General features: G+C 39.5%; 1 protein-coding gene across 2 annotated transcripts in view; it reads right to left on the bottom strand.

Annotated features, from left to right (window-relative positions):
• Positions 1–12,205, bottom strand: part of aatka (apoptosis-associated tyrosine kinase a) — a 30,357-nt gene extending 18,152 nt beyond the window's left edge. The window contains exons 1-2 of one of the 2 annotated variants that reach the window (XM_085404090.1): positions 11,804–12,205; positions 11,578–11,692 (exon numbers count right to left, since the gene is read on the bottom strand). In XM_085404090.1, the coding sequence (XP_085260216.1) occupies positions 11,578–11,659 (82 nt within the window). In that variant the 5' untranslated portion in view covers positions 11,660–11,692; positions 11,804–12,205. Of the gene's footprint in view, positions 1–11,577 lie in introns of both variants that reach the window. The other variant, XM_085404091.1, reaches the window with a different exon arrangement.
• Between the last annotated feature and the right edge of the window lie 14,455 nt (positions 12,206–26,660).

Genomic DNA, 26,660 nt, shown 5'->3' with positions numbered 1-26,660 from the left:
CAGCGTTAAACCTGCTGCCAGCACAGATGGAAGAGACAAAGGAAGAAGGAGAGACAGAGGAAGAGAGACAGAGAGTCTGTGAAAGAAGGCTTGGAACAGATGCAAACATGCAGGCATGAATTAGCAGTATTCTTTCCACATAGCTCAAGACATTTATTCAATAATTTTTTACTTTCTTCTTCTTTTTTAAAAATCTTTCTTCATGACATCTACACAGACACACAGCAACAAAACTTTATACACCTTCAGTTCAAACTACTGATCAGAGGACAAAACATGCCAATATTATACTGTGTTGTACATATATGTTATTTCCTCTGTCCATAATAATTATAATTTCCAATTTCTTAAAGAGCACCTTGCTTGCATTTTCTTAACTAGAGATTTTCTGTATTAAAGAGCAATTCTCAGATTTTGGTGATAACCTTCAGGTTTACAGACGAAGGGTAATTATAAGATTTTTATTCCTTGCAATAGATGAATAAATGTCTTTCAGAGTCTGTCTTTCTAATGTCTCTGCATTAGAAAGTTTTATTAAACTGACCGTGGTGACATCATTATGATGTGACTCAGAATAACGTTTTCAAATAGTGAATTTCCTACTGAGGCTGAAAAAACTTAACTTATCATAAAAATATAAATTATATAAGCACACAACCTAAATTAAGGAATATAGTTAGATTATATATATAGAGAGATATTATATATTCAGTAAAAGGATTAGATGTTGTAGTCACTGATAATGCATTGCTTTAAATGGCTTTATAATTTTATCTACAGTAGTTTATTTACAGTAACCCTGTAGCTTTTCTTTATATGTAAATGATGAATTCATCAGCTGGTTCAAGAAAAGGAGCAGAACTGTATTTAACTGTATTCCATCCATTTTCCTTTATTACTTTACAACTGTGATGTTAACACACAAAAGCATACTCCAGTGCTGACTGGGATTGCTGTGGTCTGTGATTCTTGTACCTGGGTTTTTAACAGCTCCATGACTAAGACCCAGCAGTCCAGACCCATTCGGCTGCAGGGAGCATCCTCTTCCGGCTCTGACAGCTTTTGCAACCCAAACAGAACTACTCCAACCAAAGTTTAACCCTGAGGTCATGGCCACAAAGCCCTGTATACCCTCCATTTACATATACATGGAAGTGGACAGTGCAAACAGGCAGGGTTCCTATGTAAAGCCTGCTTTGAGAATTGCAGTGCATGAGTGTATATGTGTGGGCACTGACCCGCCAACACATCACCATGGTAACGTCCTGATGGCCAACACATATTAGTTGATTGGCTTTTACAGTGCGGTAAACCTCATGACCCTTCCTTTTTGCTGATGCCTTGCCCGCTGAGAGAGGGTGTGTGTGTCTGTGTGTCTCACTATGTGAGAGCTTGTAAAGTGGAAAAGAAGGTGATTATGAAACTAAACAAAGCAGCGCCCTTTCTAGATCCACCACATACCACAACACACAGCCTGTGAGGGGGCTGATAGGGAAATAGGGGATGATCCTTAAAATGCCATCTTTTCAAGCCTTCTAATGTTTTAAGTATCAAGAAGCAAACCATAAAAGTAAAGGAAACATGCAATCTTTCCCTCTGTAACACAATATTAAACATTTCACCTGTTATTCTCACATTTATGGCAGAATTTGTATCTGCTCAACAGTTACTCCAAAGGATTACACTGTATACTAAAACATATGTACATGCACTGATTCATTACTCAATCCTTTTGCACAGAATTTCCTGCTGTCTCCTCATTACAAAACAACAAACACAACCCATTATATCAAATAGGAATAAAATGTTGGGTGCATTAGAATGCAAGAAAAATGCAATAAAATATTCTAAAAGCAACATGAAAATGTCAAGTGATATTAAAAAGAATAAGAGTTAGCATTTTGCGTTAAGTTACTGCTGCACAATTTAGGTGCCGGCAGGGCTGGATTGATGGATGAATGTGGGGAAGGAGGAGGGAGTGGGGAGGAACCATGCTGTGCAGATGGTGCCAGAAACAGCAATGATACATGCTGAATCAGAGGGCACGGTGACTCAGAGCCCACTGAAGGACACAACATAAAACAGACATACACATGTTGTCACTTCTAAAGAAGACTATTAGTTGCCTGTCATCGTGTACAAGCCCAGGAGCTGATCAACTGGTCCTGTTTCTGCTTGCTACCAATAAACAGTTGGTTACAGTCCCCAGTCCCACAATATATATATTTAGTTCACTAGAGCTGATGTCACTGACAACTGTTACTAACTAACTAATTTTGCAGTTTCAGAGAAGCTAAATGCCAGCTTCATACACAGCTTTGAGACAGGAGATTTCTTTTCCTTTCACAGTTGCAACTGGGACTTCTGTTTGCAAAAATAAGGTTCACATGTATATTGAATTCCAACAGTTCTCTCCTTACTAGATACTGGGATGCAGTATCTAGTATTCACTAATGATGCTGCACAAGGCAATCAGAATGAAGATCAGCATTTCTATGGACATACAAATCCTAAACTCTTTTATGCAGGCTCCTCTTTTGAAGCCTTGAGTTTGGAAATGTGGGTTCTGCAATCCGAATGCGAAATGAAAGGCACTGCATGGTTCTGTACAGTATGTAGCAACATGTCAGCCTGGCTCTACAGTGTGTCCTACTTTATGAGAAGTTATGCTCTAAAAAAATTACTCTACTAAAATTTGGAAAAAATGAATATTATGTTGTTTTAAATAAGACTTGGAACTAGTGGTCAAGCCATTGGACTCATGAGATACTAACTCACAATACTAGGTTTATTTTTGCAACCAGAGCTAGAGGCTACATCCATCTTTTATGTACAGTCTATGTACATAAAACTAGCGAGACAGTACTAGAGAGACCATGAAATATCCAGGAAGTCCAAGGTTTGCTGGATGGTGAGCTATGTACTACTGGAGGTTTTTACACAGCAATTCCTCAAATAAATATTGTGGTTTGTTTATTTGTTTGTTTTCAAGAAATTCTGCTGTATGCCTGAAACTCTGGTCTGGGTTCAGGGCAAACAATCGACCAACTAACTGTAGGATCAAGTTTCTGTAACATTTTAGTAAAAAACAAATAAATAAAACAACAAATAAATATAAATAAAAAACTACTACCCTTTCTATAAGCTTTGGGAATCAATTAAAGGAAAATTCCAAATACTGACAGTAGAGGTAAGTTTTTTCACAATGTCAAACCACCTTTACCTGAACAATGGAGTGCAAGTTGCTAACTTATAAGTATGTATAAGTGCATGATTGGCAAGGTGGAGATTTTAGGACACACACAGAGTTTGGGGAATCCCCAAATGCAAGTGGTGTCTGTACTTCTTTGCATATCCCTTCACCACCAGGACTCTGCCAAAGAGGAGTTTCAAATTGGGTCAGTAAATAGGGGACTGCAGACTCCCTTTTTAGCTTCCCTCTTCCCAGTTGGGAATCTAACAGTCATATTCTAGGATACTTTTCAATATTTAGCCAAAATTAAGTCATTTGGATCATTCTTTATTAAGCCTTCCTTCTTTACCAGAAAGTCAAATATGATCACCCAGAAGAAAATCCGAGGTATAAATATAAATATGAAAGTGCAACATTTGAAAAGCCGTCTCACTTCCTCTTGGAGGAATCGCGAACTGAGCGACAACTCGTGGTTCTTCATAAATATTAGAAAAGCACACATTACTTCGCCAGCTGCACAGCAAAATGAAAATAAAGCACTTAAATCCATGCTCATACCCACTTTATTAAAAAGCTGTCTTTAGGACTGAAGAGAGATGAGAAATGTCCTGAAACACAGGAGGGGGAGTGATGGAGCCACCATGCCACCCCCACAATTCAGACTGATGATGGCAAGGATGCAGTAGGATAACGGGGGGGATAAAGAGAAAAACAATGTAGTGGCATAACAAGACAGAATGAATGAGGCCATCTGCATTGCTTTGCACTTCCCAATAGTGGGAAACCTTCAGTGTTTCTTCTGGCTTGTGCTGTGAGATGATGGTCAAACAATCTAATACTAGGTTTAGGATTGATGTGCACATGTCACATCGCAGTGGCTAAAGAAAATCTGCTGAGTCCTTCACGATCATAGAGCTGACAATGCAGGTTTTAAACTACATAATGGCCATGAAATACAAACAGCAGACTGGCTATATCAGAAACAGTTGACTGCTCAAAGTGTCAGTGCAGGAAGAAGGTCTACCAATAGTAATGAAAGCAAGATGAACCATCTTACTGTCTGACCGTGCTCCATGAAATACCGCGGGCAATGATACCAAGTAATAAAGAGTGAGCAAGAAAAATAGACATGTAGAAAGCTCAAGGCCCACAGCACGAAGTAAAGAGAAAAGCTAAGCTCAGCATATGTACATGTGGCTGTGTGTGTGTGTGTTCATGCATGTATACAAAGGATGAGGATACGATGTGTTAAGCACAACCACTGAGCTTTTAACAGTATATCATAAATAAACCAATAAGGTAGAGCCTTGTGTTGCTGTGCAGCTTATACGGCCCACTTCACCAGCTAAAAAACATCTACTGCTGCCTAAATGCAACTCTGGGTAACTACACGGTGCTCATGTTCATCATGCATTAAAAAAAAAATCTGTTCCAAATCGACAGAAACGGGACACACAGGGGACAAACGAGGTATTTTATTCAGGACAGAGTGAGAATATTAAGATCTCCCTCCCACACTCATATGAAGGCCAGAGCTGAGCCATGTGTTCATATTCGCATGCAGACATAAGAACTTGCACCCACGCAGAAAATCCAGTAAAGGTGGCGCACTAAGCGCCATAAAATAACATTGGACTAATGAGGTCCATGAGGAGGAGCACTAACACACAAACAATATTGCGGGCTTCGCCCTCTGCGAGATGCCGTGTCTCATCGCTGTGCACCTCTGTTTAGCGCTTTGCTTCAGTCTCTCGCTGGTCTCTCTGGTAGCTCTCACTTTTATTTATTTATTTATTTTACCAAGGGGCCTGCAGGGTGGGCAGCGTGCCAGACTACACACCACTGCAATCAAACTGTCTCCAGAAAGAGCGGGGTGAGATACAGTTTCAGCTGCAATTCAATAGATCGGGCATGTTTTAATTTAACCCTCCTGCCTTCTTGGGACCTTTTTGTGCCACTGCTATGTGTTAAATGGCTGCCATTTCCACTGTGTTCAGTGGAATATAACCAAACTTGCCACAGGATAGTTTTTACCTGTCAATGTTAATATTCCAGTGTGAATTCCTTAAATCAGCCTAAAATGGCTGAGCAGCAGAAATCCCCACACCCATCACCCTGGGGACCATTTTCTGCCCATTGACTTCCATTATAAACGCTATTTTTCAACCCCAAATTATCATCATATGATTTTATTTTTTCTTCTTTTCTTGGATGTCAATGAAGACTCAGGGCCTTGAAGTTTTAATTTTTAAATTGCAAAAAAAATGCAAAAAAAATAATGGCAGGTCAAAATGTATGTTGGTGCCAATCTTTGGTCCATCTAAAGGCCTACTTATAATGACAATCACATATTACTTCAACTGGTTTTTTGTGGAAATATTTAGTTTCGTTTTTTGGTTTTTGGGGCTTATAACACAGGGCGCTCATGTAATAACACTGGGATTTGAAGGGTGAAAACAACGAAAATATAATTAAAACTTTACATGAATATTTCAGGGAGAAGTAGTTTTACAAGGTTGGCTAATTTAAAGTGGAATAAAATATGGATATATGGTCTTTTTATGGCGTGGCTGAGAATGGTCCCTAGGGTGATGGGTGTGAGTTTTTTAAAGGATGGCAGGAGGGTTAAATAAATAGTGTGTTAAGTCTGTGTGTGGTCAGTGGCCAAGCACTGCGTTTTGTGAGTGTTAGGAAGGCCCTAAGCACAGCATGTTACAGCCATTCCTTCTATACAGAAGCGTATATTAAGAAATAATATTTGCAACTTCGTTTGATATTAAAGAGAACATTTAAATGATCTTGGATGACAATGAAATATTTTACAGAGGAACATTTCTAAAAGGTACGAACGACTAAGTTGATATTAGTATGCTTTGAAAATAATGCAGCAAGTCCTAGACTGTGGCAGTAAGTGTCACCACTTATGCAAGAGTAGACTAGTTTCTTCCAGTTTTACACCCTTAATGCACTTCTACTGTCGCTCAATTCTACGGAGAGGAAACGCTGAAAATCTGTGAAAGAGACACACACAGGACAGGAGAGCAGAAAACAGTCCAAATTTACATTTAGGACAATGCTGGAGGGCCAAACAAGCATCTCCATCTGCCCTGCCTGGGCGGTACCAAGTGGCATCCAATAATACCATTCGCTTTCATACATAAATCGCATAGCGGAGAGAAGGAAAAATGCACATGAGGCATCTGCATTTGAAAGCAGTGACAGGCAAATCACCAATCAAAACATTTTAATTGCAATAGCTGAAAAATTCCAGTTTCAGGTGATTAACAGAGAGCTGCCTTTGTGAATATATGATCATTCTGTGCTGCTTTTCTTCAAGTTAATGTCAAGATTTAATGTGAGGACCAACTTGAGACTTCTTATGTGGGGATGAAAAGTTGCTGGACTTAGTTCCTGCTTTTTCATCTAGTGGGATGTAGCAGTTTGACACAGACTGACTTCTCAAGGGAAAACCAAATGACAAGTTGAGAGAGATAAAAATGCTCTGAAGAAACAAGAAAAGTTAAATCAGAAAGTTAGAGGATCGCAAGACTGTAATGACACAGGGATGAACACAGGAACATACAGAGGAGAAAGCAACAAATACACATGTGCACAGATGTCAGACTAAGGAAGGGTTGCGAGCAGAGGGAGCAGAATGACATGATTAATGGCAGGATATGGTATCCTCCACCATCTTACATCCTCTTTGCTGTTCTGTAGTCACACTGTCTGTGCATGACTGCAGATAGCAGAGGGATGAGCTGGCCTGCAGAGAGCCATGATAACTGTCATTAACTGGGAGTGAGAGCCCAGGAGGACCACTATGGATCTGCATTATAGGCCTGCCATGTCCATCCGCCTACAGCCCAGGCAAGGGCACACTACTGTAAAAAAGGGTTTGAATATCACCTCTGCTTATAATGGATGGATCTTTTAAGACAGACTAATTACAAGACCAGGGCACTGAATGAAAAAGTGTTAGCTGCAACATTTAACATTAATAATTCATTTATTTGAGCCATTATTATGATTTATGTACAGACCATTGCAGAGGGGACTAGCAGCCTCTGCTGGCCTTTACCCTGCACTTTATAATGTGTGCTGATGGCTGAGATTTTGAAGGAAAACTGCTAATTTGGGGTAATTATTATGCAGCACGATAGAATCAAAGCTGATGTTCTTCACAAATAGAACAAAAGCTGTTCACAGTTTATCATTAACTGGCAAACAGAGAGCTGCATGAATGAATGAGATGAAAATATGTTTATCCTCTCGAGTCCACTAGAGTGGGAAACAGAGGATTGTGTGATGCATGTGTTTCCACTCAGCCATATATTCAAGTACGGAGATTTTATTGAGGTAAATGGACAGAGAATATCATGAAGTAACCACACGAACCCCTCTATGACATGTATGTATACAAGCCTGTTTTTGTGCTTAGTGATACAAACTGTAATAGTTCTTCCTGTCAGCCAGAGAAAGAGAATATAAAAGATACTTAATTTCTACACAGCTCATATTTCATTTAAGCTCTAACAGCTCTGGACTCAACAAAGTGGCCAGGTTATGTTTTCCTATTGGCTTAGCATTGATAAATATATAGGTGTAATCATCTAGTTCAATTGTGGATAAGATCTGACCATTTCTATTTCACTGCTCTCTAGGCTATAAGTACTGAAATGAAGAATTGATGTAAACAGGAGTCAATGCCTTTTAGAAACATTAAACTAACATCACTATTGCTTTACACACAAAAGAAGACGCATCAGAAAGAAAATTATTGTATGTCCTCTATGCAAAAGCTGTCAAACAAAACCTTAGAGGATTATTCCTCTACACCAAGTAACAATACTATTTAAATTACACTTGTCTTTATTAATACAGAGAATACAATGCAGTTTTTCCTAAACTCTAGTAAAAAAAATGGCAGGATTAGAGTCAAACAACTTTTACAGCTACTGAATTGTATAAATTGTCATCAGTGACAGCGCTGTCTGCATGCAGACCTGACAGAGCGCAACTCCGCACTCACATGACACCACACTTGTATACTTAGGCCTCAGGCTGATAAACACAAATTTAATGCATGTGCAAACCATATGCACTTTATATGACAGAGTCAGCCTGAGTCTTGTGATGCATACCACAGCAGTGAATGCCCAATAGCTTTTGACTGTGTGCAAATGTAAAAGCTGAAATGCAAATATTCCCGTACAAAACAATTTAATGTGAGTTAAGCTGGTTCTCGTGTACATCCGTGTTTGTCTGCTTCTATTAAACATGTGCCTATTCTGACCCAAATGCAGTGAACACACTAGCACACAATGAGCACACTTTACACCCAAATTCCAGCAGCAGCTGTTTAGTCATCATCTTATAATAACACAATTCTAAAAACTGACTACACATCAACCTTGTTTTTGAACTAGCGCTATTCATTTGTTATGTGAGATGTTGCTAAATTGCCACCAGTGCAATCTGACATTTACAGTGCACAGAAAAATTTAACACTGTATTTCCTCCCTAAACAACTACACACAGAGCTTTAAACAACTGTGGCACACCACATCATCACACAGAGAGCACACAGAGGAGACATAGATGGTTTCCCTTCAGTGCTGAAATCCACTTCATTCTTATTCTAGTTCCCCCAGAGGAAGACTTATGCAACCAAAGTGCTTGGTGTTACACATGAAGAGATGAATAATCAAATAGTCCGCGGTGACTGGCTTGTACTGACCCAGTCAGTGGGAGGAGCTTCGAGAGCAAACACAGAAACCATTTTTAAAATCTCTTCCCTTCAGCATCACCAACGCCTTGGTTACAGCCTGCAGCAGTGTGTCCATGTGTCACGTGGGTCACGTGAAAGCTTTCCTCAATGTGAAACATGCATGGAACATGTGTACACCAAGACACTATTTATAACATGTACACTCGATGCCACTGCCACCTCCAGGCATTAGAGGTGAGTGCTGAAAGACAGCCTCCCACAGTGCTGCATTGTCAGCTTGTTGGTGTATCAGTGCTTCCTTCCATATCAATCCATTGTCTGTTCGCAGTGACAGTGATGCGCTGCAGATTTAGTCTGTATCAAGGATGCAGCCAGGTCTAAACGTTAGCGCGCACGTACATCTGCTACCGCTCCTGATGGGAGCGCTCTCCTTGGTGCTGAAGCAATAGTAGGCCAGGTGTTGGCTGCAGTTGTTGGTGCAGAATGCTACACTCTACTGAGCGCAGCCGGGTGCTACTTTACCCCTGGCTGCACTCAGACCGAACCCCAATCCAGTCATGTGAAGGCTGATGAATTCAAACCTGCTATGGTGTGTCTGTCTTGGCTGATGGCTTATATAATGCCAGCCAATGTGACAGTTGACTTGGCCTCATGGTTGTTTTCATGTCTGGATGTGTGTTTTTGAACATGTGTCACTGTTTGCGTGAAAGCGTGCAGAGGTAGAGCACACCGTGTTCTTATACAGCCCGGGGCATAGGGACAAAATGCAGCTGTGGAGGTTGGCTCGAGGGGTGCTGCAGTTCAAACGCTGCCTGAATTTTAGCTTTGATGTCAAATTAACCAAGTGTTTGTGTGAGTGAAGGTGTGCTGAATTTGTGTGTGCATGCACAGTCGATTACACTGTTAAAATGGTCAGTTTGAAAAGCTCCAAATGGTGGAATGATGGAGAATCTGACATTTACATCCTCCCAGTAGTTTGTATATGTGGCTATCGTTTCATTTCACTGCCCCATTCCCTCAAATTAGTGGATCCAAAATGAGAGTGTGTTTAATTAATCTGCAAACAGCATATTCAGCGACTACAGCTAATTCCTCTCTGAGTATGTCCCTCCCCTTTAAGGGTCTCTAGCATTTTTCTGTCCTTAGCAGTGGCTGCAGAAATGATTGGTTCCTTCTAAAACACACCCCCTCCATCTCCTAGGCAACATTGATTCTCAGTCCAATTACTAGAAAGGAATCAGATCGGTGGTGAGGGCCTCCTCTCATGAGAAATATAGATCATTTTGACAGGAGTGACAGTCCAGACCCCATACTTAATTCCAGTGATATACAAGCCACATTCACAGTCCCACTCATACCCCACCCTTTCCACCTCATATAAGCTGAAATCTTCATATATGTAAAGCTGTAAGAGAGGCTCTCCCGCTTCAAGCTGATGAAAGAAAATATTTTTCACTGAATAATCCTGATGGAATGGTTTACAAACCTGTGTTCTCCAGTAGGGAAAAAATGCAAATGCAACAATATTACAGATGGCCCACAAGAGCTTTAGCAGGCATTTTACACATAATTTAATTGGGAACTATTTATCATTTTTCCAAATTAAAAGAACTCTTTTGGTTTGTTTGTATCATATTGCACTAAACATTCCCAGGGATGGCCAGATCAGCACCCACCACTTATTTTTCAAGTATATGAAGGCAGAAATTTCTTCATGTAATATTTTACAACTTTGCAAATGCAAAAAGAAAGACATATAATCACATATAACCTCATTTTAAATGGAAGCCCCCTTTTTGTGCTACGTTTGGACTTAAGGACAAGAGAGCTTAGAGACACCAAATAAGACATGGAGAGAGTCACGGGAACATAGAAGAGGGTGGAATAATTGGACAGAAATGGATCAGGGATCACTGAGAGTGTCCAGAGTGGGGAGGACAGATAGAGCCTGAAACTTGAGAGCCACTGTGCTCAGTGCTGTCATTTGTATGCTCAGCACACTGCACCCAGTGCAGGGACTCTCTTAGTCCTGTTTACATTTGTACACAGTTATTTATTCTGCTCTAATTCAATCCCTGCCATCCTGTGTGAGGGCTTGTCTTTCTGCTCAGTTGTCACAAAACACTGCAGCAGCACACGGGCTCACCTTTGCCAAGATCCCGTCACTTGACATGCTGGGGACGATTAAATGCTGCATCCAAATGAGGACCAAAAACTGCAACCTCAAACAGCAGAACCATGCATAGCTGTAATGTATTAGTCAGCCTACAGGCGCACACCCTGATCACAGCACAGACATACACTACATGCATGCACACAACTGCAGGGATGTATGTGTAGGTAGGATTATGCAGGTTCAGTGCAGGTATAACTTTTAACCCTCTTTTCACCAAGCTATGATATGACAGTGAAAAAAACCACCCATATATAGACTGTAAGGGTTTAGGATCATTGTGTTTTTTCACGACATACTCTGGTATATTATTGATGCTACTGTTGGATAAGAAAGAAAATGCATGTACATATGATATATGACATATTACCAACAGTGATCACTCAAGCAAATCATAAAAAGCACATAAATAACGAGCAGCTCTCCAGTGAACGGATAAACATTCTTATTAGAAATAGGAAATCCTCCTTTGACCCTTACCTGTGTCGAAGTGAGAACTGAAGGCAAAACTGGGATTGAAAAAAGCCGAAGACATGACAATTACATGTAGAGCAAAGACCATCCTCCTCGTCGCTTTTCAGAAGACAGCAAATGCCTAACCGAAAACAAGGGTCAGAAAATAAATTCCTGACTCAGGTGCGTGTGTAATTTAAGAAGCCTAACCTCTAACGGAAGCAATAATGCGCAGCATTTTATTCCAGCACACCTCATAGAGAGCCCCCCGAAAATCCTGCTTCACCTTCAGCTCGAGCAGACCTGGAGACAGATGTTGACAGTCGTTTCCATTTGAACACATCTGTGTGTTGACTTTTTGAACACTAAAATCATGAATCATGCCACGCGCTTTCTTTCTTTCGGCTATCTTTTGACAGAATCAGTTCATCTACTCGGTCACCGAGTGAAAGCCTTCTGTTATTTACACCGATTTTATACACTCTAAAATCTGGATTGTTCCAAAAAATTTGGAAATATCCCATGTGTGTTTCTTTCAAAATAAAAACCTTCTAAACGCCCTGCCTTGTACTACATGTAACATGCCAGTTAATGGCAAAACAGTTGATTTGGGTTTAAAAAGATGCGACGGTAAGCGACGCGCATTTGGGATTCAGCTTCGGTAAAGAAAGACTGAGCGACATCTTGCACCACTGTCAAGTGACCAGGTTTGTAGAACTACTTCCGTTTAAGACTTTCACAATAAGAAGTCAATCACATAGTTTCTCTAAGAGACCTATTTTTATAATTATTTTAATGACGGAATTAGCTTGACTTCCGTAATGACCAAGGGTTCTCTGACGCACTTGACAAAATCGTTTCTTAAATAAAAAAAAAAAAATGCTGGTAGAGCAAGCGCGCGACCGTTCGTGCACTGGGTCATGATCAACCTTAAATGAAAACGTTTTAGCCTAATTTGAAGTCATTTGCATTACCTTACTGTCTGCTTTGGAAACAAGGCATGCCCAGGAGGAGGCAAAGAAAGGACGCTCAACAGCCTCCATACACTCCATAGAAGGTAGTAGCTTGGTCTATCATGGTTTCATGATTAGGTCCTGTCACTGTTAAAATGCGCTGGGAATTGAAGTCACATGTTAATTATTTTTGCACAGAATGGTAAAAGGCTGGTTTTACTGTGTCCAAAACCAGAATTAATTAGTAAAATAAAAGTCTTTTATCCCCCTTCGTCCATATTTATTTATTGCATATTTGTTTTGTTTAAATGTTTCAGATCATCAACCACATTTTAATATTAGATAAAGATAATGCAAGAAAATACAAAATTCTGTTTTAAAGTGATGATTTCATTTATTAAAAAGGAGGGGGGTATCTAAACCTGCCTGACCCTATGTGTGCAAGGAACTGCCCCTAAACCTAATAACTGGTTGTGCTGTCCCATACTTAATTCCAGCTATATACAAGTCGCATGCACAGCCTAATTCTCTCTCTCACCACTAGATGGCAAAGAGCGATCTTCACAATATGTTGAAGAGATTTATGATAATTTATTCCAATTGTTAGTTGGTTTTAAAGCAGAGTGACACTGTAAGAAACTTTTAATTATCAAAAGCATCAAAATAAAAACAGACAACTTGTTAATAAATATAAATGTTAGTTAAAGCGCTTGATGCTCCTGCACCTCCTGAAGCTCCATTGTTCCACTGAAGGAAAAAGCACCCCAGACCATTATGGTGCCCCCTCCACTGTGTCGCGTAGAAAACATCTCAGGTGGGATCTGCTTCTCATGCAGTAACGTTGGAAACCATCAGGACCATCAAGGTTACATTTTTCTCTTCAGAGATTAAAACTATCTTCCATCTTTCAATGTCTCATGTTTGGTGCTCTCTTGCAAAGTCCAAATGGTCAGTTCTGTGGTGTTCAAGGAGACGAGGACATTGAAGACGTTTTTTGTTTTGGAAGCCCTTCAGTCTCAGATGCCGCCTGATGGTTATTCGGGGGGCATTCGGCACCAGTAACGGCGTTAATTGTCCAGTGTCTTGACGGACAGCCAATTGTATCCTCCAGCTCAGTGCTAGGGGGGATTATTTGGGGTTTTCCACTTGACTTCTTTGTTCCAAAACCCTCAGAATCATTTAACAAATTTCAAATGACTGTCTTACTGCGTCCTACCTCAGCAGTGATGGCATGCTGCAAGAGACCCTGCTTATGGCTTATGCAGTTCAACAACCTGACCACGTTCAAAAAGGGTATATATTTTGGCCTTTGCCATCAGAACGTCATGACAGTGTGACAACCTGACAGAAAATGACAATGAATCCACATTTTTGCACAGATTAGGCCTTTTAAAGGCATGTGGTCCTAAACTTTTAATCAGCTGTAAAACAGCCTCTTTTAGTTTAAGCGTTGTTTTCAAGAAATTGCATGTTCAAAAAATGTTTTGTCGCACTCCCATTTATCCTTGTTGGATGTTGAAGCTGGAAACCTTGTTAAGATCCAGGCAAAATATGATTTTTTGCCATCTTTCAAGTGATCTTTTGATCGGGACTGAATATTAAAAATATAAATGTTTTGAGTGCGTTTATCTGCAGATGCTTAGTTAAAGTGCATAGAAACTGATTTTGAACTGTTTATACAATATCATTTTTTCTTAAAAATTTGTAAGTTTAGTTTTTTGTTTTTTTAAGAAAAAAATGCTTGTATTCAATCTACTCCCATTGCTAACTGGTTTACTGAAGTTAATATATGAAGTTAAAACATTACAATCTGACCTTATTAATATGGCCAAGTTTTACATCAAATCTGATTGTGTCTGAAGTATTTTATTTTATTTAAGCGATCATACTGTTACTGTATAATTTTAGAGTACTACTAATAATATCAGTAATGATTTAAAAAAAGAGCTGATGCTTTTGGGAAAAGAGTCTTTCCTTTTCATGTGTAAAAAAAATTCTGCTGCACCAGATTTTCTAGATGAAATTATTATTATTTTTATTATTATTATAGATTTTTCAGATTATTGTCTACATCACTTACTGTTACTTCAGACCTCATTTCTGGTTTCTGAACACCTATTAATTTTCAGGCTCCAGCCTCCCTCCTCCTGTCCTGACGGTCTTCCCTCCATCCAGTGCTGAGCTTCAGACCAGTGAAGAGATTCAGTTAAATTTAGTAAAGAGAACACACACAGGAGAATTCAATTTAATCATTTTTGAATTATGCAAGTAGTCTTATTCGTATAATCAATATAAAATACATAAAGTACATAAGTAAAATTCTGAAAATGCATGCTTTATCATATTTGTCTACTAGGTGGCAGCATTTGATAATTCTAAGTATACATAGGCACACATGTAATTGGTTTAAACTGCTGGTTGTGCAGCAGCTTGCAAATCTTCACACTTCAGTGAAGCATCACCTCTCTACTCCTCCACCTCTTCCTGCCCAGGATGCACCTGTGGGTCTCATCCTCTCACTTAGAATACATGAAGAAATATAAGCCACATGTATGAGATTGCCCCAGACTGGGAATGTTTTAGTAACCATTAATTAGCCACCACAGTCAACGTGTCACCAGGCGAAGCACTGATTTTATTTAAGTGTAGTGCAACAATAATCCAAACACAAAATCCACAGCAGTGATGATCCCAATTCCCAAGTTTCAGTGACTCTCCCAGATTCAGCTTCTCCACAGAAAGTCTCTCCAGAACTCTCAGAGGATTTCTCCACAGTTATCTGCACACAGTAGGACAAAGATAAGTTTTCTTTACAGGTAAATGTGACGATAGGGCCAATAATACAGTGGCATTCGTGCATGTATGTATCAAGCACAAAGAGTGAAACCCTGTATCGGTGAGTGTATTTTTTTTTGTAAAATAACTAAATAAATAAATAAAATAATCACATGACTGATATAGCTGCTGTGTCAGGAAGTGGTATGCTTGCATTTTTGGCTCATCATCACCCACTACACAACGGAACCATTTAGAGAAAGAACATTTTCTCCAGTCTGAGATCATTTAATCCTTCCTTCTCCCCTCACATACACAAGCACGTCCACTGTCAGGAGCACTTCTATTTCCTAAACAAAACTTTCACTCTGACTTGAAGTTCTTCACTTATAGGACGCTGCAAAAAACCAAACAAACAATTTTATAAAGTCTGCATTAAACACACTGTATTAATCATATATTTGTATTTCTAAATGAACAAATTATTCAATATATACACTTCTTCTCATTCAGTTAGCACTTTATCATTAGCTGGTTATTTAAACAGGACCATTCATCACTCATTTGGTGTTTAGATATCAGTTAAGTCTCTCTCTACAGGTTTAATCCAGGTTGCCAGCTGTATGCATACATATATATCATTTATATATTTATTTTTTAAATCCATTGCTTAACCACTCCTTTTAGTGGCATCTCCAATAAAGTTATCGGTGATAGCAGGGTGGCACACAAAAGACAGGAAACTAGGATGAGTCACACTATTGCACATAGACCAGCACACCCACAGATAACAGAGGAGAGGTAGAGTGCTCAAGAGGGAGACAAAGAGGACAGAGGCACCATGACAGTTTGTTGTCCATGTCCTTGACCTCACTGATTATAGTGTAGTTTGTTTTAGACCTATGGTCCTAGTATTACAGCGTTTCGGGTAGCAAATAATACTGTTCTACTTTGTCTGCAGTTGGTTGTTGCATTAGCTGTGTTATGCCACCAGGTGGCACTCTGTGACCTATTATTAGAAAGTTTCATGAATGCTTTAGGTCAGGGGTGCCCAATCCCGGTCCTCGAGAGCTACTATCCTGCAGCTTTTAGATGCATCCCTACTCCAACACAGCTGAATCAAATGGTTTGATCTCTTCAGCATGCCATCATGTTTGGCAAAGGCCTGATAACAAGCCATTCATGTGATTCAGCTGTGTGGGAACAAGGATGCATCTAAAAGCTGCAGGATGGTAGCTCTCGAGGACCGGGATTGGGCACCCCTGCTTTAGGTGAACGCAGTTCCTTCTTTGTGCAAAAGTGTTTCTGTGTTGCATTCATGCAGAGGCGGCGAAAGTACAGACATTCTTTATGCAAATAGAAGTAGAGACACTTGTGTAAAAAATACCCAGTCAAAATCTGAAGTACTGATTCAGGTGGAAAACGTACAGGCTTTGAAATGTAACTAAACCTTCTGTTACATTAATGTAGGGTAGTCACCGGTTAAAGTGAGGTTTGGGGAGCCCTAAGTGTGTCACTGCTTGAACACGATCAAACTTCTCCTTCTGCAGGTATCCATGTAAACATGCTGTTACTGACAGGAGGGCCTGGAAAACAAAGGTCCAGTATGCTGAGGAGAATTTAACAAGTTTTGTCTTCAGTCCCACTTGGATAGGTGTGCTGAAGGTCGAGAAGCACTTAGTGATGGATGGGAAATGCCCTACAATGACTGAGGGGGTTTGGCCCTTGGCCATTTTGAACTTCACATGGCTGCATGCTGAGGCAGCAACCCCTAACCCTACTCAAGTAAGTTAAAGTGAAGTAAAGACTCGTTGAAAAATGTACTTCTAAAAGTGCTTTTATTGCACCATGTTCATTAACTCATGAGCTGCTGTAACATGAATCAAATGGGTGAATTACAACCTCAGCATGCAGTCAAGTTCTATAGAGTCTTACTAATGACCTACTCGTGTTATTGAGGTGTGTTGCAGCAGGGACACATCGAAAAGTTTCAGGACACCTTGTCAAGTCTTTTTACACACAGCAAGTTTGTTGCTGTGTGTAATGTGGCTCTGTGTCCCTGAGGATATTCTAGTGCTTTCTGGCAACGACTCCATTTGGCATATATTTTTGATTCCTTTGGACTTGTTTTGGATTCTTTTCCTCTATCGACAACATTAAAACCTGATGGTTTGAAATTAGTTTAAAAAAAAGGTGCATCCTGTCCACAGCACAGATGTCACTTGGCAGTTAGTGACGGTAACATTGTAATAAGTTTGCAGTGGTTATTTTAGGGGTGAAAATCTTGACTTTAATGTGGACTGAATTACAGAGTAAAATGCATACTTTACATGTTTCTAATTAGATTAAAGACTAATTTGTCTTTTCATTTGTGCCTGCTTTTTACTGTCCTTTTCCTTTTCTTTTCTTCATCTTCATAGTTCCTGCTGTAGTTCCCAATGCTTATAACCTTTTGGAGGTTTTTTTTTCAGGGTTTTCTTATTGTTTTGGTGGTGTGGAGTATTGTAACAGTGGCACCTTCAGCTGATCTATTAGCTTTGCATCTGAGTGGGCCGAGTGTGGGTGGCAGGCAGGACATGATGTGGTGTGGAACCAGCTTCTTGAAACACTTTAACAGGTGTTAGAGCAACTGGTCGGTCGCTAGTATTTAGCCATCACAAAATATCACCATATAATTGATACCCGTCAACATGATTTCACTTTCCTTTTCCTTAAATCCAAAACTAATAATAAAATGATATCTCAGGATTGGCAACTTTATCATATTTAGGAGTATTAATCTAGCAATGAGTTCATGTCTAGTCATACAATATCTTCTGTAATTAAAAATGCAAGTACAGCATATCTGATAACCTGGTGATTTGTATTGAATTAATTTTTTTTGTTTGCTCATCAGTTGTACAACTACTTTCCAATGCTGTTCAGTTGGGTTAAAGCCAGCAAAGAACTGATGGAAAATACCTCCACTAATAGGAGACAGATGGCAGCATTGACCAAGAGTTTGCAGGACACCCTTGATCCACAGTTGTGCAGAGTTTTGATGGATTCTTTTCTTGTTTGAAAGATTCAACTTCAGGTAATCACCTGATTTATTAAGTTCTCACTCAATTCTGTTTAAATTTTTGGATTGAAACAAATTTTAGAAAGAAATCTGCACATATAATTGCCAAGACCTAAATTGGATGAACTACATTTCCAAAGTATTCATATTATAGAGAACAATTTCTTCCTGTTCTCTAGTTGTATGTCATCTGGAAATATGAATTATCACTATCACAAAGACAACCTGCTGATTTCTGTTGTCAACCTATTTAGTGCTGTCACAGAAACTACAGTTATTTACATATAAAAGCAAGTTAAAAGGCTTAATATACAACATGTGCACCATTTCTGAGTTATGGCAAAGTTTAATAAGAAAATACTTTTCTATCTTTGGAGTTTAACTGTAATCACATCACTCTTGAAAGTCTTTCAGCCATTCTCACAATTATTGAATGAATAAATATTATAATAATATCTGTACACTAGAGAGCATCATTTCATAATTTGTTGTACATGAAGCACATGTTTCACTTGTTTAAAAAGCTGGTTGCAGACTTGCTAGTTACAAAAAACCCCCTTCACACTCAGTTAGTGAAGCATCACCTCGACCCTTTTCTGTTTCTTCCTGCCCAGGATGCACCTGCAAGTTTCCGCAACTCATTTCTAACCTCATGTAAATAAAGAAGTATCAGCTTTCTGTAAAATAAAACAGAGCTGCTACTTACTGGAAATGCTTCAGTTATGATCATCCTGAAACAATTAGCTGAATACTGTTTACATTTTTTCTCTGATTGCACATCTCATGTGCTGTTAAGAAAGACTAAACTGAGTCCAGGTCTGTAACTTCTTTTCAGGATGCACCTACAGGCCTCAGTATCTCATTTATAAAGTATCAACTATCTATAAAAGCAGAAAATAGCTTGAAAGTTTTGAATTGCTGTAGATATTTTCTGTATTTTCAGAGTTTGCTTTCACTGGATCTTCACCATCAACTGGGCATCACCTTTACAATAAGTCTGGTCTCATTGACGTATGAAGATTTCAGCAATTCAATAAAGTTCAATAACAAGATCTGTACTTACTCCTCCAAATATCTCCATCTAAATTCTGTTCATCTATTAATTATGCTCATTCTATCTAACAACCTCTTCCTATTGAAATGGCTGCAGATGTGCAGATTTCTCTTTCATCTTACAGTTTCATCTCATTTTTAAATATTTAGATGATTGCATTTTTGTGGAAACCATAAATTTTGATGTCAGAGAATAGCGCTAAAGCTGAAATTGTCTACTTTACATTGCTTCAAAAGTTTACATATAATTGAAAATTCTGAATAAAGCACAAAAAAAAGGATCAAATATAACCAAGCATAATCCTGTTTCATTTAGGACGTGGAGAATGTAACCATTCCAATGTAAGAAACAAACAAATACATAGAAAAAAAAATGGATGATCTTGCCTGCCTTAAGTAGACAAGCGTAAAACAGCACCAATAATAGTAATTGTCATGATGTGCAGTGTGGCAGGCAGGCAAAGTGGATCCAAAATGCAGGACTCAGACACGGAAGTAAAACTTAAAGTGCAGCTTTATTGCTGGGGAAAAACCTCACTAAATTAAACTCCCCAAAAGACGAACAAAACTCTGGACAGAGGAACTAAGGACTCAAACACTGGAAAAGAACTGCTGGAGACAAAACACACAGCAGGTTGCGGGTGAACTGACATTAACGACACGACACTGACACAAGGACACACTGGGCTTAAATACACTGAGGGAGTCATCAAGGAATGAGAAACAGGAGGGAGACACAGCTGAGAGGGTTTGGGCTAACGAGACACGGGGAGCAAAGCTAGACGCACTGACACAACCCAAGAACTAACCCCTCACAAAGAACATAGAATAATACTAATAAACAAAGCATAACAAAAGGATCAGAATACCAAACCATAATACAAAGGAATGTAAGAACTGAAAATGCTGGGTCAAAATGACCCAGGACCGTGACAGTAATAGTACTAATAATACAGGCAAGAGCTCCGCCTCCTGTTAGCTGTATTAAATAACCTCTCCACCACCATCTCTCCACTGAATACTTAGCCCACACTGACAACATGCTGGTGACTCTCTGTGCAATCATCACTTGTCTAACATGTAAAGAGTCTTACTTACAGTATAGCTTAAACCCCATTTTATATTCATTTGTCAGTGTGTTACTCTTGACCTTGTGTCTTCTTGTTGTTTGCAGGTGTGAGTGGTGTGACGGTGCTGACACAGAAACCTCCTGTTTTATCAGTGAGGAAAGAAGAGACAGCCACCATGGACTGTAACCTGGGGACTGTTGATAGCTATGTCTATTGGTACAAACAGATTCCAGGAGGAGTTCCTCAGTATGTGCTGTATTTTTATCATGAAAATACATCTCCAAGCTATGGCTCTGGGTTCTCCTCTCCAAAATTCACATCCACTCATCAGTCAACATCAGATTATCGTTTGATCATCAACAATGTGGAGGAGAGAGACTCTGCAGTCTATTACTGTAAGACATGGGACAGCTCTGTTAAGGAGTACACATCACAGTGATTTACACTGTGACAACAACCTCCTCACTAATACTTCTGCTTTTTGACACTCTTCCACATCCTGATAACTGAGAGATCAAGCAACTCGGTGTTAACCCACCAACTGCAGATAATGTGTTGCAGTTTTCTCAAAGCAGAAAAGTCATAGCACTTTTCAATCAGTTCTAAAAAACATGATAATGAATAAATGTAAAACTTTCACCACCCTATGAAGACAGAGTCATCAAAAAAAAAAAAACAATTCTCAAAACATTACTAACTTTGGAAACAGTTCTGCATTAATGCAGGTCTAATGTAGTGCAAACATTTTTTAGAAATAAAATATGAAGGAACTTTTGGAAACGTTACATAACTAATGTAATGGAGAAAAGCAAATTGTTACTCATGAAACTCTATGCATCAGAAAGCAGGCAAAGAAAATATAAAAAAACTGAGAACGTGGCACCAACTAATGTATACTCCAGTACAGTCACGGTACATAAATTCAACAACCACTTTATTAGGGACACTTGTTCCAGTACTTATTATAGTGATCCAAATAGCTAATATCTAGCAACTTGAAGCTAGCAATGTACATATCTAGATATAGTCAAGACAGACTGCAGAAGTTCAAACCGTTCATCAGAATAAAGAAGAAAGATAACTAAATGTGAGATGGTTATTGTTGTTAGACAGACTGGCGTGAGTATTTCAGACACTGTTAATGTACCGGGATTATTTTTTTGCACAACCATCTCTAGGGTTTACAGGGATGGAGGACTCAAATGAGAAAATATCCAGCGAGCAGCAGTTTTTGGTGCAATGTTTCAAAACAAGCTATGCAGAAGAGCATGTTTGGGAGCACCGTACATCTGACTTTGAAGCAGATGGGCTACAGCAACAGAAGGCCAAAATGAGAGCCACACTAACAGCTACAACAACTTTTTCAAGAATATTATTTTATGACAGACTTGAGCATGAATGATGAATATGAATCGGAAACAACAATGAACAACAATGTGAAACTGCTCATGAATCATTTAATCTATGAGTGAAAATAGTTTTCTTTAATCTCCTCCTCCTTTAGTTTGCCTCTCCTCTTTATAAGCTCCAGCTCTCTTCTCCTACTCACATCTCTAAACAGTAAAGATCATTTACACCTCACACTGACAACCTGCTGTGGACCTTCTGCACTCTCATCACTGCTCTAACATGTAAGATCTTCTTATTCCATTTTTTAGTCCATATTTAGAGCTAAACTTTAAACTTCTATTTTTTCTGTGTTTCCTGGCAGATGTTGATGCAGTGATTGTGTTGACCCAAACACCTGCTGTCCACACAGTTTCTCCAGGTCAAGAAGTTGTTCTCAACTGTAACATAGAGAGAGATGATGGGAATTCTGTTAGATGGTATAAACAAGTTCCTGGAACGGTTCCTCAGTATGTTCTAAGATTTTATCATTCTAGCAGCTCACCCAGCTTTGGAACAGGATTCTCCTCAGACAGATTCAACTCTAAGTCCTCATCAAACATTGATTACCAGTTCATTATCAAGCGAGCAGAGACAGGAGACTCTGCAGTGTATTACTGTCAGACATGGGATGACTCTGCCAGTGCAGCTGTACCACAGTGATTTAGACAGTGACAAAAACCTCCTCATTAGTACTTCTGCTTTTTTAGAAACTTTCACATGCAAAAAAAAAAAAAGACCCATAAAAGAAACCCTGTAATGTGCTATTAAACACTAAATCCTCCATTTTTAAATCCTTTTTAATCTTCATTATTAAAGGCATAAAGAGGAAAGCACTGAAATATGTACATCTCATTTACTCACATCAGCCCGAACAGATCACATAAACCAAACTATCCAACATATAGTATTATATGTTGCTGCAAGCTATTCTTAATAACAGAAATTTTATAGACACTACTCACAGGTCTAACTGTCCAACAGCAGTTTAACTTATCATTTAAAAAAAAGTGTAGTTAACATGCAGTTTAAAAAATATATATAAAGCTATACTGAAGCTAGTTTAGAGCTTCTACACCATCTTCATTTACATTTAGTTTTGATTATTCAGAAACATATTTTTAAGGCAGAAGGAAAATATAGAAGTGTGAGGATAAGGACACTAGTGATAAATGTTTGATTCTTTTACAACCATTTTTAAGAACACGGTGTGATTTATTGTAGCTATTGTATTATTATGGTATATATTTTTCTATCATTTGTAAAAATGATGACGATCAAACTGACTGACATAATACTCATGGGAAGGAAATATACAGTATTTACTCAGTGTCTTTTCTGCACACTGCAATTCTGTCAAGAATACTTGAATGTGTTTTAAGTATTTTACTATTGGGTGGCTGTAGCTCAGGTGGCAGAGCAGGTCAGCCACTAATCAGATGGTTGGTGGTTTGATCCCAGGCTGCCTCCTGGCTGCATGCCAAATATCCTTGGGCAAGATACTAACCCCATGTTTGCCTACTGGTGGTGGTCAGAGGGCCCGGTGGCGCCAGTGTCCGCCTCTGTCAGTGCGTCCCAGGGCAGCTGTGGCTACAATGTAGCTTGCTATCGCCAGTGTGTGAATGACTGAATGTAGTGTGAAGCGCTTTGGGGTCCTTAGGGACTAGAAAAGCGCTATACAAATGCAGGCCATTTACTTGTTTAAATGATTAGCACTAGTGCTCATAAACCACAACGTAATGATCTGTGAATGTGCTTGAAAGCGATTGTTTACAGTACACAGCAGTTATGTTAAAAATATGCTTCTCTGTTATCCGAAATAGAAATTACAAAAACTAAAAGTTTTTTTATTTGCAAAAACTAACAGATCGAAAAAATACATTCCCAAAAAAACAAAACAAACTTTGTTGTTGATGACTGATGAATAAAAATAACAAAAAAGAATGCAGTACAGTAGAATTGTATTGCATGGGATCATTTTACAAATAAACTAATGCCAACAAATAACTAAAGCACAATAAACAAACATTGAGCTTATTTGAAATTCATCCATCCATCCATCCATTTGCTTCCGCTTATCCTTTTCAGGGTCGCGGGGGGCGCTGGAGCCTATCCCAGCTGTCATAGGGCGAGAGGCAGGGTACACCCTGCACAGCATCAGGAAAAAGGAGCACGAGAAGCTTGAGAAATACCAAAGGCTCAGAGAAGAGCTCGAGAAGATGTGGAGGGTTAAGGTAACAGTGGTCCCAGTGGTAATTGGAACACTCGGTTTGGTGACTCCCAAGCTAGGTGAGCGGCTCCAGCAGATCCCAGGAACAACATCAGAGATCTCTGTCCAGAAGAGCGCAGCCCTAAGAACATAAATAAACATAAATCAGAATAAATTTGATAGTATTGACATTATATAAATTAGAGATGGACCGATCCGATATTACGTATCGGTATCGGTCCGATACTGACCTAAATTACTGGATCGGATATCGGAGAAAAATAAAAAATGTAATCCGATCCATTAAATATCACGAAATCACCTCGCAAAACTTGCAACATGCCGTAACTCACCTCAGAACGTTAGCACGTCGGAGCAGTATGCATCACGTGATAGAGCGGCTGTGGCATGCGGGACCTGTCGGTGGTCTGGATAGCATTTGGAGCTTCGCTAGCAACCTGGCATTTCATCTCCGACAAAGTTATCCCCGAGAGAAGTAAAGCAAGTGTGTAAGTCCATCTCTGAATGTTTGTAAAGCATTCCTGCGTTAAGCTTAATAAGCGACTGCCTCTTCTTGCTAACAAATGCACAAAAAAACCCCAAAAAGAAATCTTTCTACCTTCTGCAAAGTTCATCGCCCCAGAAAGACAAGTCAAAACAAGTAAAAAAAAAAAAAAAATGTAACAGCCTCCCGATTATGACCAATATATCATTTACATCACTGATACATCCGTAACTGAAATTAACTCAGAACAATTTGTTTATTTTTTTAAATGGTCATTCAGAATCAGAAGATTATTTACGGTGATGTTTTTGGTGGGAGTGAAACAACAATCTACTGATAAAACCAATAAAAATAAGATATGATAATAAGAAATAACCACTGTTGGAAGCCTTATTTACTCTTATCGCCTTAATCATGTGCAGTAATTAAAGTTGAAATGAGAAACTTTGCATTTGAAAGATGCTCTTCTACTGGGCACTCAAAATGCTTTCTTACAACAAGCATCATTCATCCACACCTTCATACATAATGTGCGCACATTTTAAATATAAATTAATATTACTGTAGCAGTATTTTTTTTTTTTTTTTAAAAAAGATAAAATGGCCACATTTAAGAAGGCAGGACCTGCAGTTATTGTCCTTTTCCAGACATTTATCTGGCACTTACTTTGGGGTTTTCTGCAGCTCGTCCTCGGGGCCCTCCAGACACAGAGACAGCAGGTCGTAACCCAGGATCTTCTGGGCTATGGTGAACATTTCTTTAATGTTGGGGTATTTCAAAAGTCCTCTGCCCATGCCCACAAACTGGCTGCCCTGACTGGGGAAGAGGAGCACGGAGCAGCCGCTGCTTTTGGGTCTCCGCTGAGGCGCCGCGGCTGGCTCGCTGTTCGGGGGAAAAGCGGGGGCTTCAGCCGGAGGAGGGTAATCTCCAGCCGTGGAACCGGGCTTGTTGGTGGACAGCGTCCTGCTCAGAGAGACCAGCGACCTGACCTTCCCTCTGGAAGATGCCGCCATCCTGACTGCCACTGATGCCAACATGAGCTGTTCCTCATCCAACGACGTGTCTGCAGATGAAATAAGACGCACAGCCCGCCCGGACAAACTGTAATCACCAAAAGAGTCAACTTTGCTTGAACTCAATTCTGACATCTGCTCGGCATGACACCTCACAGGGAGACGAAAACAACCGCCAGAGGAAAGAAAAGAACAAAATCTTCAGCGAAGGAAGATGATATCTCCAATAAAACTATTTTTGAAGCCATTATGGGACTTGACAAAAAATTTGAAGCACAACTGGAGGATATCAAGGAACAAAACAGACAAAGTGCAGCTATGGTTGCCAGCTTGGCTAAGGCTGTAGAGTTTAACGCTGCAGAGATAGCTGATTGCAAACTGAAAGTTGTTAAACTGGCAAATGCGAATGAACTGCTGCTTAAAGAAAACGAAGACTTGAAAAGAAGAGTGAGAGAACAAGAGCGCTACCGAATGAGGTGGTGCCTAAAACTGAAAGGGGTGAAGGAAGACAAAGACGAAAACATTAGAGTGAAGGTTTTGCAAACGCTTCAGAAGATTGCCCCTGACTTGAACTTAGAAGAGGCTGTTGATATTGTCCACCGCTTAGGGAAACAAGTTGATGGCAGAAACAGAAACATCATTATTCTATTCACACAGAGGCGAATTAAAGAAGAATTGTGGAGGCGCACCAAAGATTCTTCAACCTGCAAGCAAGAAGGCATCAGCTTCACAGAGATGTTGCTGCAGGAGGACATACAAGATCGACAGCGCCTATGGCCTCTGGTGGAGGAAGAAAGACGTGCAAAACTACAAATATCTGTAGTTTCCACTCCGTATATTTTCAAAACAAACTCGTTACTTTGGGTTTAACGCATTTGGGGGAAGTTAATATTTCACGTCACTGCAGGCCTTCAAACAATGAGATTTGAGCCTAAACAGTGAAAGGCAGTCGCGTTTTAATCAGTAGAGGATGTCGCATAAAAAGAGATGAAAGAACAAACCATGTACTGTAGTGTTGATTTATTTATTTTTAGCACAACACCAGAACAACCCCACGTGCCCATAATTTGCGGTACTTCAGAAA

This window comes from Rhamphochromis longiceps, linkage group LG4 (genome assembly GCF_057381845.1).
Source record: "Rhamphochromis longiceps isolate RC_006_pf linkage group LG4, R_longiceps_female_GT1.1, whole genome shotgun sequence".
Taxonomy (NCBI): domain Eukaryota; kingdom Metazoa; phylum Chordata; class Actinopteri; order Cichliformes; family Cichlidae; genus Rhamphochromis; species Rhamphochromis longiceps.
The sequence above is the reverse complement of the archived record's forward strand: the minus strand, read 5'-3'. Positions and strand labels throughout refer to the sequence as shown.